General features: G+C 30.4%; 2 protein-coding genes across 2 annotated transcripts; both read right to left on the reverse strand.

Annotated features, from left to right (window-relative positions):
* Window positions 1-608: 608 nt before the first annotated feature.
* Window positions 609-1,031, reverse strand: LOC139521340 (heavy metal-binding protein HIP-like). The gene has a single exon (XM_071314819.1). The coding sequence runs from the start codon at window positions 1,029-1,031 to the stop codon at window positions 609-611; it is 423 nt and encodes a 140-aa protein (XP_071170920.1).
* Window positions 1,032-1,058: 27 nt separating this feature from the next.
* Window positions 1,059-1,565, reverse strand: LOC139521341 (uncharacterized). Its single transcript, XM_071314820.1, has one exon. It carries the CDS (start codon window positions 1,563-1,565, stop codon window positions 1,059-1,061), a length of 507 nt encoding a protein of 168 aa, XP_071170921.1.
* Window positions 1,566-16,633: the final 15,068 nt, after the last annotated feature.

The following is a 16,633-nucleotide window of genomic DNA, read 5'->3' on the forward strand; positions in this document are numbered from 1 at the left end:
CTGTATAGTGTTTATCTCGATTTGTTGAAAAGAAAACTAGCAGATTGAGAGAAATTTTCTACATTTTACATTCAAAATGACAAAACCAAAAAGATACATAATTAGTATACACGATAGAAATCGTCAACTGATATCTCTAATAAAAGTTGTTGCTTTTGACTGTTGCTTTTTATATTTTTTGCATTTTTTGTTGTGGCAACATGTAGATACAGAGAATTCTCTGTAATAAATATGTTCATAAAATAAGATCTACAAATAAGTCAACATAGACGAAAAGGTCAATTGACTCCTTACACTGACTTGTTATTACTTTTGACAACTGATAAACATGATAAATGGAACGTGACGGAATGGGTGGCAGGGGTTTTCTGTCCACCCATGTAGGTAATCTCTGTTGTTCGGTCGTCTGACGAGCAATGATAACTAAAATTTTGAAAATTGCCTAAAATTCAAAAGTTAATTTTTTTCACTTAATATTTAACAACAAGAATCAAGAAGCAGTTAGATTTTAAATCCCGAGAACACAGATGAGGGTGTATTTTCTGACGATGATCCAGTTAAATAATCCTCAAATTGTTCAACTTTTAACCAGGCCTCTTGTCCTTTTGTCATTTTGACAATTCACTACTAGATCCTGTCGTGTAATTGTTATCAAACCATGAATGGATTACATCATTATTATTACTAGCTATAGATTTTTCATCAACTAAAAGCACACTGGTGAAGCCTTCATTTGTTGCCCAGGAGAATGTATATATTCCATCTTCTTTACATGTAAACTTTCCTGTCTTACCATTGTAAGCCTTGCCAATGTTGAGTGGAACAACATCAAATACAAGTATTGGGTCCTGACTAAAATTCCTCTTGTCGAAAGACAAATATGAAAAAAATACATATTTAAATCTATCCTTAACTTCAAACTTTTGTTCGAATTCTTTAATTTTTACATCAAAGCTTGTCTCCATTTTCTTGTTATTATCTTTAAATAATGTCAACATTTCAGCAGACTTATTTGTTATGATCTGTGCCATCTGATCTGTCTGTATTGCTAGTTTTTCCTAATTGTCCTGAAAAAATGTCAATAAATCTTCAGTTTTGTTTTTCAAGAGTCGTTCCATCTGATACGTTTTTGCTGTTTGTCTTTTTTCCACCTCTTTAGACTTGATAGTTATTTCTGTATTTGTATTCTTAGACATTGTCATTATTTCTGTTATCAATTTTTCAGACATAGTCATACTTTCTGTTTTCATCATTTCTGATTTATTTTTTATAAGTCTTTCCATCTGGTCTGTTTTTGATATTATACTCTCTTCCAACTCCTTGAACTTGCCTGTTATTTCTGCATCCATTGTTTTTGTTTTGTTTTCTATCATTTGTTTCATCTGATTTTCCATTGCTGTCTTCACGCCTATATCAATCTCCTGTTGTATGTATGCCTTTAAATGCTTATTCATTTTAGATACATCCAAGTTAGCGTTCAGGGTTGCTCTCATATCATCCATTATTGGCATAGATATAATTTCACTACAGTGTTCTCCATCGCAGGAATCTGATAAGGACAACATTGTATCACTTAGAATAAAATGAATAATGAAAGTCATAAATAAACCTTTCATTCTGAGCTGTTTTTATGTACTGCTGGATGTGTTAATTTAGATTAAATATATATGCCCAGCTGAACTATTTGTCTGCTTACTTTAAAGTTTCTTCTATTTATATCAGTTAAAAATGAATCTCTTGCCTAGTGTATTGTTTTTGTAAAACACTTGCACAAAGTGTCAGAGAATTTTTAAAAGTTTTCTTACGTAATCTACTTCATATATTTGTTTGTAAACTCTTTAGTATACTCTTAATCTCTTTTGATAAAAAAAACTTGTATACACTTAGTTTAAGCACATCAACTAAAACAAAACTTGTATTATCAGTTAGCAAAGGCAACGTACGTACAATAAAACCCATTGTGCAATGACAAGTTTTGTTATTGTATAATACTGAATGACCAAGATGTGTGAAGACATTACTCATATGACGGTTAAGAATTGTGTTTGTCTGCAGATCTGTTCAAGTACCACTTTCTGTCAGAACTGCACAGTTATGTCTTCAAGGTTCATCATAACCTTTTCGCAAATATGTTCGTATCAATACTACACATTTTCCTCTGAGTACAGACAAACTTCCGCATCTTGAAAAGTATTAGAGCATGGCTGGACTGAAGTAAATAAAATTTAAAAGTTAAGTGTCAGAATATTAAAGCTTTACTTGATTTTGCTTTTCATTTTTTCGGTCCTGCAGAAGGTGCCAAATAAACTAAGTTGGGAAAGAAGTTTGAGAGCTACCGTCATATAATACATGTTGTCAGTTATGTTAATTTAAATGGACAATAGACATCTGCCAAACATAGGTGATTTTTCTTTAGTCATGAGGTGTAAAAACGGCCATATTTTTTAATTCCTTTAGATAAACCGTAAGGATTATGTACCGTTGTGTTGATTAAATGCTAAACATGTGTAAATTTTATAGAAAAATTCACAGCCTTTTTCCTTGTAATCTCATATTTGGCAATTGGTTGCTTGATAAATAGAGGATTATTGCATGCGGTCCTGGCAATGATTTCCTTAAAAGAAGTTTATAAAAATAGATATTGGTTAAAACAAATATAAATATGTACCAGTTCATGTACATCTTCTAGGTGCGCTCGAGTTTAGTGAATCAGCACGAGATTTTTTTTTATCTAAAAGTTATTTGGGACTTTTGTAAACAATAAATGCTAGCACATCATAGAAAAACTGGTGAGAAATCTATGTTTTTGAAATTTTAAAACAAAAATTTCTTTTTGAAAGTCTTGGTTTTATTTGCCACAAAATCCCCTTTTACTATTACATAAAATGAAACAATAATTGATCATGCTTTGCATTAAGTTTTCCCATGGTATATGTACAAAATAGCCTACTGTTTTACGTTTGTCATTTGGGTCCCTTGTATAATTCACTATGCAGTATGGGCTTTGCTCATTGTTGAAGGCCGTATGGTTACTTATAGTAGTTTATTTTATTGTCATTTGGCCTCTGGTAAAGAGTTGTTTCATTGGCAATCTTCTGTTTTATACATCATTATTGTTCATTATTTTTGCCGTTTTGATAATATTAAGTTTGAAAGAGCCGTCACTCACATGGCTTCAGAAGGTGTCATAAACCTTGATAATCTTTCTCAGAAACCTAACGATGCCATGCAGTTTAACTTTGAAATAATCGTTCAGAAAATGTACCAAGTCTATCTGAGAGTAGAAACCGAAACGTGATATATTACAGAAAGTAAACGGGGTTAAATTCTAAAGTCGTAGATAACCATTTTGTAACTTGTTACAGTGTAATTTCAAGATGTTAAATTCCTAATGTGGCAATTTGTAACATGTTTCTGAGTAATTGTACATTTGTGATATGTTTATTTGTAATTTTTGAATTTGTGATTTATAACATTTGTATATTGATCATTAGGTGCTACATCTGTGATATCTTTATTTGTCATTTGTATATTGATCATTAGGTGTTACATCTGTGATATCTTTATTTGTCATTTGTATATTGATCATTAGGTGTTACATCTGTGACATCTTTATTTGTCATTTGTACATTGCTGAATTGTATATTTGTACTTTGTAAATTCGTATACATTAATTGGCATCTTAATTGTGTTATTTGTAAAAGCGTATTTTACTGGAAAAACGACATCTTTTTTTATCGCGATGATAAAATATAAACGATAAAACTAACGGCCTAATTCATGTACAAAATAATGAACGAAAAACAAATATGTTACGCAGCAACAAACGACAACTAATGAATTACAGGTTATTGACTTGAGACAGACATTTTAAGAATGAAACGTAGCTAAACTAGGTTAATTGCGTCAACGCTGTCCCAAACCTTGGTTAAACAGTCCAACATTTCAAGTCATGTGAAATTTCAAATTCTAAAAAATAAGTTGTTGTTTTTATTACTAAATGACCGGTTTTTATGATAACGTTTAAATATGTTCCGGACCATATGAGTATTTGGACCATACGCGTATGGTTATGACCATATGAGTATTATACTCGTTTGGTTATTAACGGACCGGACCATATGAGTATTTGGACCATTTAGGTATTTTTTTTTCCAAAATGCAAAAGAAACGTTTCAATAATACAATTATTTCATCTTAAAAAAAAATTATGTTTACATAAAAATGTATTAATTTCACAATTCAAAGGCTATACATAAACATTAAATATAGATGTCACAGTCGGTTAATCTTAGTTTTCATCGCTAATTGTATTAGTGCATGTATGGTAAGAATGACATTTACTTCCACTAGGTATCATAGCTTTTCTGCATTTGCACGTTATGGTTGTGCACGCACCTTTTCAGTTACACCTTTTGCTTGCGAGTGACAAGCTAGTTTTCTTTGCAGCTGCGTGCAGTGATATCGAGGTCTCGGGCCATTCCGATGAGTCGACGGTGTTTTTAAGAAGCTCTAGATCTCCAATATCGAAACATGACTGCAGTAAACCATATTCACAGATAAAATTACATAAACTATGGTCCTTGCCGGTGATGTCATCTACTTTACACAATAAACGTGGTAAAATCACTAGACCCGGTACACGTAAAGTAGCAAAATTTCCTTTTACAATTTGTTTTTGACATCTTCTTATTGTATTTCAAATAGTAAGTAAATTAAACTTGTGAAACTGCTTTTTTTATTTAGTTAATCTTTTTTTATTATTAAAATATAATAGAATGACATTTTAATGACGTAACAACTAGAAGGGTCATACCTTATGAAGAGTTTTAAAGTATTTAAAGTAAACGTTTTGATTACCCCGATCATATGAGTATATACCCATATGGTCATGACCATACGCGTATGATCCAAATACTCACATGGTCCGAAAAATATACATAAACCTTTTTTTAAGAAAATTCTTTAATTTGTCCAAATTGATAAGAAATTTCCTTTATTTTTAGCTGATTGCTTCCAGTCAACATATTGCCGGAATGTTTTCCGAATGCAGTTTCCTAAATGCAGTGACCCTTTTCGTAAAAATCTGAAGATCGCAATACGCAAGTGCGAAAGGGAAACCCAAATTGGTAGCGAGTCAACATCAGTCAACAAATGTAAACATTGCTTCATCATCCAAATTAACTGTATATATCTTATTGTACATGTTATGCAAGTGCTTATCTGAACATTCATGGTGACAATCGGTTAACGTTTCAAAACACGACCACTAATGAGCTGCCATATTTCACAACAAAACTGATCAAGTGAAATATTTTTTTGACGATAATAAGAAATAGATGAAATCATACACAGAAGACTAAATTTATAATGTTTGCATGCATTGGTTCAATAATGGGATTAACATTATTTTCAACAGTCACTCCTTTTGATATGACTTCAAACAGCTGAAGGCACCCAATGAATGGGTCTTCAATGCAGCGGAAAATCCCGCACCCGAATGCGAGCCTTATCTTGCCACTAAATAAAGATATGGACTAGTTCAGTGACAGTGGATGTCATACTACACTCCAAAACATATAAATGAACTAAAAAAAACCTACAAGAATAACAAAGACTAAAGGCTCCTGACTTGGGCCAAGCGCAAATCTGCGGTGGTGTTAAATATGTTTTGAGAGATATCCACTCTCACCTTTACCTCTAGCTAACGTAGAATAAAGAAAAACACAACACTACGCACAATAAAACACAGTTCAAAAGAAGTCCGAGTCCGATGTCAGATTAGGTAACAAAAAAACCAAGCAAAATGACAATCATACATAAATTAACAAAGCACTACTAACAGTTACAGAAATGCCAGCTCCTGATCTCAATTTTACGGATTTAAAGAATATGTCTTTATGAAAATCCACCACAATCCCTCCCTTTAGGTCTTTAGTATTATACCATCATAAAATATACGAGAAGAACATGACCCGTATCATTCCTTCCAACAACTAATGAGAGAATTTGAGAATAAATGTGTTTATTTCTGATGCAGTGAGTGAATCAATATTAAAACCAAATATATATCCCACCCTTATAACTGACCTGACAACAATATCGTTACCCTATTCCTTCTGAATTAGTCTGTTCAAAGGTTTGGTTACCTATTGTGGTAAATGCCGACATGTTTGTGCTTTATTCTGAATATAACCATAAAAGGTTGGATGTGAAATACCTGAACGTATAAGATATCTGCATGTTGATTTTTTATTTACGAATGATGTACGAACGATGTACGGATGATATAATTTAATAAATGTTTTGACTAGTTTGTGATGTCAAAAACCCTGGTGTATAACTTTTTTTGTAGTACAGAGATTTCTGTCGTTTAAATCATACATACATAAATATATCTAACAAATGCACATAATTGACGTGGCAGGATACATTCCAACAACAAAAGACACTAAATATGATCTGAGAGTACTCTCAGTTACTGGCAACTATATAGTTCAAAGCCAATAATAAAAATACTAATAATAATAATCATGCATTTAAGACTAATAGTCCATACAGTCTATGTGGCATAACTTAGTCCACTCGCAATAATATATAATAAGGCAGCAAAAGTTAGATGATGTGAAAATCTCGAAAATCGACAAAGAAATCAGTTTTCAAATCCTTTAAACAAATAGCTTTCTTTACTTTCTTTTTAACAGGGTTTGTAACAGAGTTTGAAAAAGGATACTAAAAAATCATAATATTATGCACACGTCTTTTTACCCGTTTTGTTAAAACAGGAGCAACACGACGGATGGCACAGGTGGAGCAGGATCTGCTTACTGTTCCGGAGCACCTGAGATCACCCAAAATTTCTGGTGGGGTTCGCGTTGCTTAGCCTTTAGTTTTCTAGGTTATGTATTATCTACTATAATCTGTGTTTGCCTTTTTTCGTTTTTAACCATGGCTTTGTCAGTTTATTTTCGATCTATGAGTTTGAATGTCCCTCTGGTAACTTTTGCATCTCTTTTACGTATAGGTTAAACGAAAACTATTATCATATGAAGTTTTCACCAGAAATGTTGGGAACTAATACAACCTTCAACTTGTTGGACCTAAGAACTGTATTAATTGTGGCTATCTATCCTAAATGATGTTTTGTTACTATTTTTTCTGTTTCCTTTTTTCCATTACTTTGATGTTTTTAATGTTTCAATTTTGTCATTTGGGAAAGGATTTACCAATTTAAATTTTATTTGGTGTCGGTATTTTTGCTAATTTTTTTATTATTTTTTTTTTAATTTGATGCTGTAGAATAATATTCGATTAGTATGGTAAACATAATAGATTGTATTGAACTTGCAACTCTAAGCAATCTACCACATTGGAATAAAAACTAATTATTTTCAGGTTGATACTCGCTCAAGACCACGTTCCATCATCAATTGAATACAATATAGATCCAGTAGTTTTACAGAATTGATTTAATAATTTCATTTCTCCGCATTTTTTCTTAAAATCAAATGTTTAAAAACAGAAATGTCAACATAATTCCCTACATAATAATGTTTGATCTAATTATTACAAACATAATTGAATTGATCTGCAGTATCGCTGCTGCTAAGGTATTGAATGAGATTCAAATTAAATTACTGAGACGTTTCTCCTCAAGGGAACAATCGAATGCAATATTTTTCAAGCTGACAAAAGTACACAGATTGCATTTCAAAACTTTTGATTGAATGTTGATTCATAAAAAGATTAGCTGAAGTTTTTTGTTTCTAATCTATCACTTAAACCTGATTTTTTTTATCATGATGATAGTTTAATCGCTATTAAGATAGATCATTTCATAAGAATCTTTATTATAGTAGATTGCTTTAGCAAAACAACAAGGTATATAAAATTGAGAATGGTAATGGGTTATATGTCAAAAGGACAACAACCCGACCAAAGTTCAGATAACAGCCGAAGGCCAGCAATGGATCAGCAACACAGTGAGAAAATACTACACCAAGAGGCGTATACATATATGACATTTGTTGTACACGTACAGATGAGTATCATTTGTAACCACAGTTATAACGTTACCACGAGTATATCAAGTATGTGTTGGTAGCTTAACATAATTCTTTTTTGTTTTAAATTGAAAAATAAATTGTAGGCTAAATATTCTTTTTTCAGACTAGTAGTTATAATAACTAGATTGGAAGTCGCTTCGATCAACTTCAACAATGACATTTCTATATAATATCGGTCTCGACATCACTTAAATTATTGAGGTCAAGTACTTTTAGTCTGCTTTCAGCAATTTATAGCAAAAAATTACTTGTACCTGGTTTTTTTTGTGCTATGTATTATATTAGTACCTCAAATAAAGAGCTTTTTCTGAGGTTATTAACCGCCGATGTACCTTCTGACATTTTACTGGTCGTGATTTAAAGAGGAAACTGTGGGTGTAGATGCAAATATACTATGTGTATATATCTACTCATCCCAAGTCATGGAACATTGTCATTGTTATGGAGAAAAGTAATTTGGTGTTAATGTGATTATATTAGTCTAATAAAATAGGAATTCATTTTAATCATGTGACGTTATTTGCGAACCGTTATCCTTGCTTTGTGCGTACGAACAAGGGACTAACCAATAGTTCTTTGAATTCTGATACGATCAAGTGCTGCGTTGGTTTATCGTATCATTGACACCTACCCGACATCTCCATTTATTGATAAATACAAATGCCAATCAACATTGTTTCCATTCAAATTCCACGGAAAATAATGAAATAAATTGAAATTGTAAGTCTAAATGTTTGGCAGGCATGAATGTATTCGAACAATGGTAAAGCTACCAAATATATAGTTTATATGTGACTGTTAGTTATGGCAATTAAGCGGAAGTTAAAACGCATCTACGCGTTCAAAAATAAGACATATTTCAAACAAACCTTCTTTCTTACTATAGTAGGTCAAATGTTCACGAAAAAAAATGTCGGACAATACTGGTACTTATTCATGTGAATAACACGCTCAGTGGAATTATAAATACCCATTGTTTACTTTAATTCAAAGCGTATCTGAATCCCATGATGTCGCTCCCTTAATTAAAGCTGAGCGTTTGTTGCCATAAGTTCTTACAGCCAACAATGTTTGAACTTGGTAGCAATTTTAACAAATGTTTCCTGAAAACCTTTTTTTAATATTTATAAAAGTACGTTCTTAAGCCAGATTAGAACTAAAAGATTACAATGAGTTTCTGCCTTAAAGATGATATACACAATCATAAACCAGTACTTGTTGACTTTAAATTGTTTGATACTTTTTTGTCCTTTTTGGATTAAAGCTTCAACGTTGTTGGTCCTAATACATCCTTGACTGTCAACTATTGGTCTATGAGCGTTCATGATAAAGGTAATTCGAACGTATGAAATTTATAACGTTTGGTTTAATTTTTTTTGAAGACTTGCAGTACTAAGTGAAAATTAAGGGCTGTGTTTTCACAATGTTGGTGCTGGTTAAGACAAAAATTCGAGAATATTGATGTTAAATACAAATGTCGTTTATTTAACATATAAAATGGTACGAGATTGAGTTATATTAAGATTATAATCACATACTTAGCTGTGTCGTTATACTCTATGAACTGATGAAATGTTTTTCTTTTTCTTAATTTAATTGGAATTAGATTGTCAGATAACATGTTAACAAGTTCACGTCCTAAATAAACTGTCGTTTGTTGAACGAGATCTCAACGATGCATATTATTGCCGATGATTACGGTGATTTCTTTGACTTATATAAGATTGAATAAATCGAAATCATAGAAATAAAAAAATAGTTTAGATGATAAGATTCATTGCACTGTCGTAGCAGTTCATTCGCCCTGCAACTTGTAAGTTTTCCAAATTTTTTTTATTGGATTACATATTATAAACCACTATAATATATTATGGAACTATATTTATATATTTTTTTACTAACATGACTGATTATTATGATTTGTTTGTACTATGGTTCGATACAGTTTGATTTGATTAGACTAATCACATGTAGTATATGAAAAAATATTGTAGGGATGATATACATTGAATCGTTTGATAAATAACAAAAGTCATTGATATATGAGATCTGTATAATTAATTAAAAAAAAATGTAAAATCTGGTGTAGTTTCCCCAATTGGAATTTTGTTTTAACCGTCAATCAATTTAAAAAACGTATTAAAAAGCTAACGTAATCCAGTTGAAGGTTGATCATTATAAGGCGATGAATGATGTTGGTTTTTTTACAACAAATAAATTGAGAAAAATACTAAAGCTGTACGAAGGTCTGATCTAGCTTGTTATGTCTGTTTGTTTTTCTCACGCATTGTTATCAATATAATGAAAGGTTATGCGGCTGTCATGCGTGTAAAAAATTGGAAACAACACGTTTAATAATTTCATAAGTCCGAAGCGTTTTTCTGGATTTACCTTTAACAGGTAAATCATGTAACAGTTTTAACTACCTATAACAAATTTTATCAACCACTTTTTACATAAGGAAATACATGTACCTAGTGAGGAATATGTCAGTTATTTTCTGATCGTTTGATGTGTTTGAGCTTTTGATTTTACTATTTGAAAAGAGATTTTCAGCTTAAAATTTTGTTATTTTACCTTTTTCACCATTAGCCAAATTTTACAAATATTATGAACACTCTATTTATAGATTTAAACACCAAGGCTAAACATGGAGCTTATTAGTTTCTTAAAGGGGCACTTTATACGATATATATAAAAAATCAAATATACTTTTGTTTTGCTCAATCACTAATGAACTGCAAATAGTGATATAATAATTCGCTTTTAGCAGCCAGTATGGTTCAATTTTGTCAAACTAAGCTAAAAAAAAACATTGATTATGAATTATTCACTTGTCAGTGAATAATTCGACCTCATTGAATCCGTATTCATGTGAACTTCAATTTAACCCCTTAGCTTGAGATGGATAACACGTGAACTGTATATTTTAAGTTATTTAAAGTAAAATAATGTCAACATTGAAAGTGAAACAAAGGTTAATCATTTGATTGACTGATTCGATCCACAAAAAACATTCTTATACAGGTAAAATGATGATAAACATTTATATTTCATCTATAATATGAAATTAAATAGACCTATAAAAATCCAACAGCACTAGTTTGCTTAATCTATCTATATATATATATTTATTTTTACATCGCTTATATGGTCAACGGATGACTTTAGAGGTCAACTCGATAGTTAATTAGATGGTGCTTGACTAAAGTACACACGAAACGAAGATACGTATGTTCAGGCCCGTGTCGAGTTGATTGTTTATTTTAGACTTTTAATAGTTTGGATAAATGTTTTACATTGTTATAAATCAAATGTGAGAATTTGCTTAAAATCGGTGAACATAAGTTTGACAGCTAATGCCCCTTTAAGTTTATTTGTAATATTTGATTTATATATTGGTTAGAAAATACTACAATTTTAAAAATACCTTTTTTTTTTAAAGAAGACATGATTTTTCAACAACGATGTAAACCTGGACATCAAAGGATTTTATACTTTTGAAATAAAACTAATATAAATTCTCAACCAGAGAGACATTATAAACTCATCCGATCGAAGATTTTCTTTATTTAAGTTACTTCTTATCTTCTGCCAGATGAAAATAACCGGTTTCAAATTTTTGCAATTTTCTTAAAGTCATTATTTTTCCCTTTACATCTATTGATTTATCAGATAAAATAAGGTACTTGTAGACTCAACTATAAGATTGAACTCTGTCATTCCCTATATATACAACCCTTTAGTCGGTAAAGTAGATCAAGACGTTTTTGAATTACACAATTAAAAGTAAATATACCATGTAATTTCATACATAATTCTGATAGATGAATTAGAAAACGGAAATTTATGATCTTGATAGAAATAACAGTCATAGAAATTATAAATATGATTTTTTTATGATTGCAACACATTTCAATTAAAGAGATTAAAAATAAATGGAAGTAAACAAGACTTTTTTACTTGTGATAAGTAACGCAGTTAGAAATACAAATCTTAATATTCAAAACTGGATGTTCGATCATTATCCATTACAATTTGAATCTAATAATATTACTCGAATAAGTTGTAATGTTAAAACCAAACATTTAAATAGCAATTTTCATCAAAATTACTTGTCTATAAAAGTTACTTAAGTTAACTGTTTTGAAAGATAACTGTTCAGATAAGTAATTAAAAAGTTCGAAGACGACGCATACTACCATAACCTGTTATCCTCTCTCCCCTGAAATCAGCCACTATTTACAATCATGCTGTCAGAACATATAAATCAAAAACATGCATGTTTTCACAAGGTGTCAATGATAGATCATCAAGCAAAAGAATTTAATAACTCAAAGATTAGGTAGTGTATTTGTTTTTTAATATCCTAAAAACAATATTCTGCAAAATTTGGTGAATGTGCTCCTTTTCCGGGGCATCGTTTGCCGCGATTGTGGTTAACGTTTTATACCTTTTTTGGCCAAAGCTGCAATTCTGGTCATAGAACACTTACAATATATCATATATTCTTTAATACAAAATTATGAACACATTTTTACAGTAAATAACAATAGTTTAGAAATACAATTTAATTTAACTTCAATGAAGTTATCATTACAGCTGTCATCTTGCGAATTTCTGAATTTATGCAGTAAATATTGGTATAAATACTATAGGGAATTTCAAAATTGATCTTAAATATTTTTTTACGATGCTTATCTTTTTTATACAACCTTTCAATTCTACCAATTTGGAAAATAAGTCTGCCTGCAGGAAGCAATAAATATTATCTGATCTGATCCCATTCAATTCTAAGCGATGTACAACATGATAAACACCACAAATGCAAATTAATACCAATACTTTGTCAGATATTAACCTAAGATACATGTTCTAACTGATTCATACTGTCTTATTAAAACAGTTGATGCATTAACAAACTCATAAATCTCATAATCAGATAACATATCCTATATCTACATAACACTAAGTTCAAAACATCGGGTTAAACCAAAAAAGAAAGGTTTTCTACACAAAAAAATTCCTGTACCTTGTCAGGAATATGACAGTTGTAATCCATTCGTTTGACGTGTTTGAGCTTTTGATTTTGCCATTTGATTAGGGATTTTCCATTTTGAATGTTCCTCGGACTTCAGTATTTTTTGTGATTTTACATTTTGATAGCTGTAGTTATCATTCAATGTTTATTTATAAACAATGTATTTTTTTTCTTTGCTTATAGTGTTCATCCTTAATTAATTAGATAGATCTATGCAAACAAAAAGTGGATTTGAATTCAAATGGAAGCAAAGTAAAATAGCATTATAATCATAGTAGATCCTTAAAAACATCCAGATAAATCTGAAATACAGCGATCACTGAAAAACCATACACTTCAGAAAAAAATCTATTTTTTGTGACAGAAGCGTCAGTTGATTATTGTCATAACGAGTTTATTAGATACAAGCAAGTGCATCTAAACCATTTGATTTCAATCAAGTTTATTTGTATGCAAGACATGCAACCTTAACAAAAGACCATGCCTAATGATTTATTTTCATTAGCAACATAAAAGATAGAATTACATAATGAACGATCGTATAATATGAGTTAACGTGCAAAATGAGTGCAATTTTAATTTCTGATAGAAATGATACTTTTATTTTACAAATATGAAACAAACTGGACAATTGACACATTTTTTTAAATGTATGCGCAACATATTGTTATTTATTAAATGAACTAATCAATCGTTATTCAAATATTGCCTATATACAAAAAGTCACTGGTTTGAAAACGTTTTACAAGCTTTTTTCAGCTATATTCGAGTAAATTGTCAACTTTGTCCGAATTCATATTACATTAAAAAAGACTGGACCACAAAAACTATTTCAAAGAATTAAATCTGATTCATCCTACTGCATTACATTGATCATCAAAGCTTACTTACGAACAATATGAAAGTATCCAAGGGTGCATTCAAAACTGCAAATAGAAGATGTTCATGAAAATATTTTTGCAAAAGAAAAGACATTGCATAATACCGATTTAGAGTATCTCCACCTCTTTCTTTTTTAGGGGGGGGGGGGGGGGACTTACTATGTCCTGTCTCTTACCTGAATTTTTGAACCTTCTTCTGTACGCCATTTAATATTATTAAACAAAAAGAAAACATTAATTGACTATGGAGTATGCGGAATGTGTTATCCTATGCATAGTTAATTAGCTTTTTGATAACTTTGACTTTAACTTTGACATATTACGCCGATACTTGCCTATTTACATTGGGTACCTGTCTAATACAGACCACAATTAGTAAAATATAAACATACAGTAATGTTGACTAAACGGTTATCAGTAAATAATATCATGATCAACTGAAACATCACATGTCTTCAAAATAAAACAGTATATAAAACAAAATCGAAAATCAAAAATTCTACTGCCAAAGTGATGCGAAATATACCAGAGAACGAAAATAAACTGAAAACGCCATGGCTAAACAGAAAAAGACAAATCTCTTAAATATAAAGTAACATATAATCTCGTTAAATCTCGTGCTATATTTTGTTTATCTGAGAAATCACTGTGTTGTACTACTATAAACTAGTGTAACTCTTTTTATTGGTATAACACCAAGGTTAAAAACAAGTTGTAAATCTTTCTTGGTGTCAATTAAAAACCGTAATTATAAATCTTACTGTCTCAAACACTGATTTTACAGTATAAACATGATAGAATTATATATGTAACACGGTTGTAAAATGTAAAAAAAAAATCAACATGATCATAAAATGGTTTAAATTGCGTTGCAGACGCATACAGTTTTTATGACAGACTTTATCAAGAAATAAGCTCTTTGAAGATATCATTTATAATGTCTAAATATGTAATAAAACGTCATTGCGCCATCTGCTGCTTAAAACATATAACGTTAATAGCAATTACGACTAAAACTAAAAGTTACATTATGTTTAATGATACCAATATTTGAGAAGTCATGCATTTCGACAATACACGTCCCTTCTGTCATGCTCTAGGGCAAAATATTTTATTTTTAATAAAATTCCAATATCATTAAACAAAAAATGATAAATGGCTTTAAATTATTTCCAAATAAAATATATATATACTGGCTTAATTCAAATTTTTTCAGTACACTTATTTTTTCATAATCGTTAAGTAAAGTAAAAAGTGTCTGAATTCCGTGTAAAGACGACAATCGACTTAATTTCTTTCAGCAGCTGTTTGTAAATGACTTTTCGTCTGACTTGACAATTCTTATCTATACCTCATCAGAAATATCTTAACATATCCGTCTCTTCATTGTGGTGGAAAGTTGTTTCACTGTCAATCAGACAACCGCACGTTATTTTTAAATTTGTCTTTTTAAAACTTATGTTCATATATTTTTTTCTGTCGATCATTCAAATACTGTTGAAACAATCAGACAGTTGTCATGTCAGGGCTTTCGATTGATGCTATACAGTATGAGGTTTACTCATTGTTGAATACCGTTCAATAACTTTAAATGCCAACTTCAACTTTATTTTCTCTCCGGTTTAATGTTCCATTTGCATTTATAGCCCATATTTTTATTTTTCTAAAGGTAAATTCTTGATCCATATACAAACTTGTTATTTGCATTTACATTCCTTTGATGATCAGATCAGAACTCTGATGATAAGCAATTAGTTTAAGTTTATCATGAGTTATACTCAGCGATGAGTTTTACATAATCTATGGTCATATGTCACATATATTCGACAACAGTGGAAGTTGTCCAAAGGCAGCGAAAAAAAAAAATATTTAGTTAAAATATTAAATTGAAAATGGAAGGCTATCTTACTAGATTCAGTACAAAAAAAACAAAAACAATAAGTCTTATTCAGCATCTCCATTGCAATAACATAAATATAAAATAACAAAATATCTTGTTGAATGTGCAATAAATTATTATTTAAAACAATGAATTACTATATATTTTTCTACTTTAAAACAGTGCAACACTTAAAATTACCTACACTAATTCCAAGAGTTAAACAAGTAGTAAATCAATCAGCTGTCAAATTAAACTGTTATTTTACATATAACTATCTCAAAACATAATTTTACAGTATAAAGTCAGAGATAAAATACTAATGTAAAATGTAAAGGAGAAATAAAATATGATTTTAACCCATTGTTAAGTACGTAATACATGTATGCAATTTTATGAATGGCTCAATCAAGAAACAACTTCTTAGGATATCATTAACAATGTCTTAAAATATGTAATAAAAGTCATTTCACCATCTGCTGCTATATGAAATTCATTTGCTTAGTTTTTCTGTAACCTATTCAAAAATCATAGATTTCAAAATATTTGAAACCCCGTTGCATTTATGAACCTGTCCCAATTAAGAAGCCTCTCGCATTTGTAAGTCATGTTTTTTCTTTTAATTAGCTCGTTTATATGTTTCGAAGTATAGTGTAACGTCTACTTTTGCTGAACTAGTACAAGTCTACTTCCGTTAATTCAGCGACGCTCATTCATTGTTGTCAATTAAACAAAAACTATATAAAATCAATAACAAAAATCATCA

Source organism: Mytilus edulis, chromosome 4 (genome assembly GCF_963676685.1).
Source record: "Mytilus edulis chromosome 4, xbMytEdul2.2, whole genome shotgun sequence".
Lineage (NCBI taxonomy): Eukaryota > Metazoa > Mollusca > Bivalvia > Mytilida > Mytilidae > Mytilus > Mytilus edulis.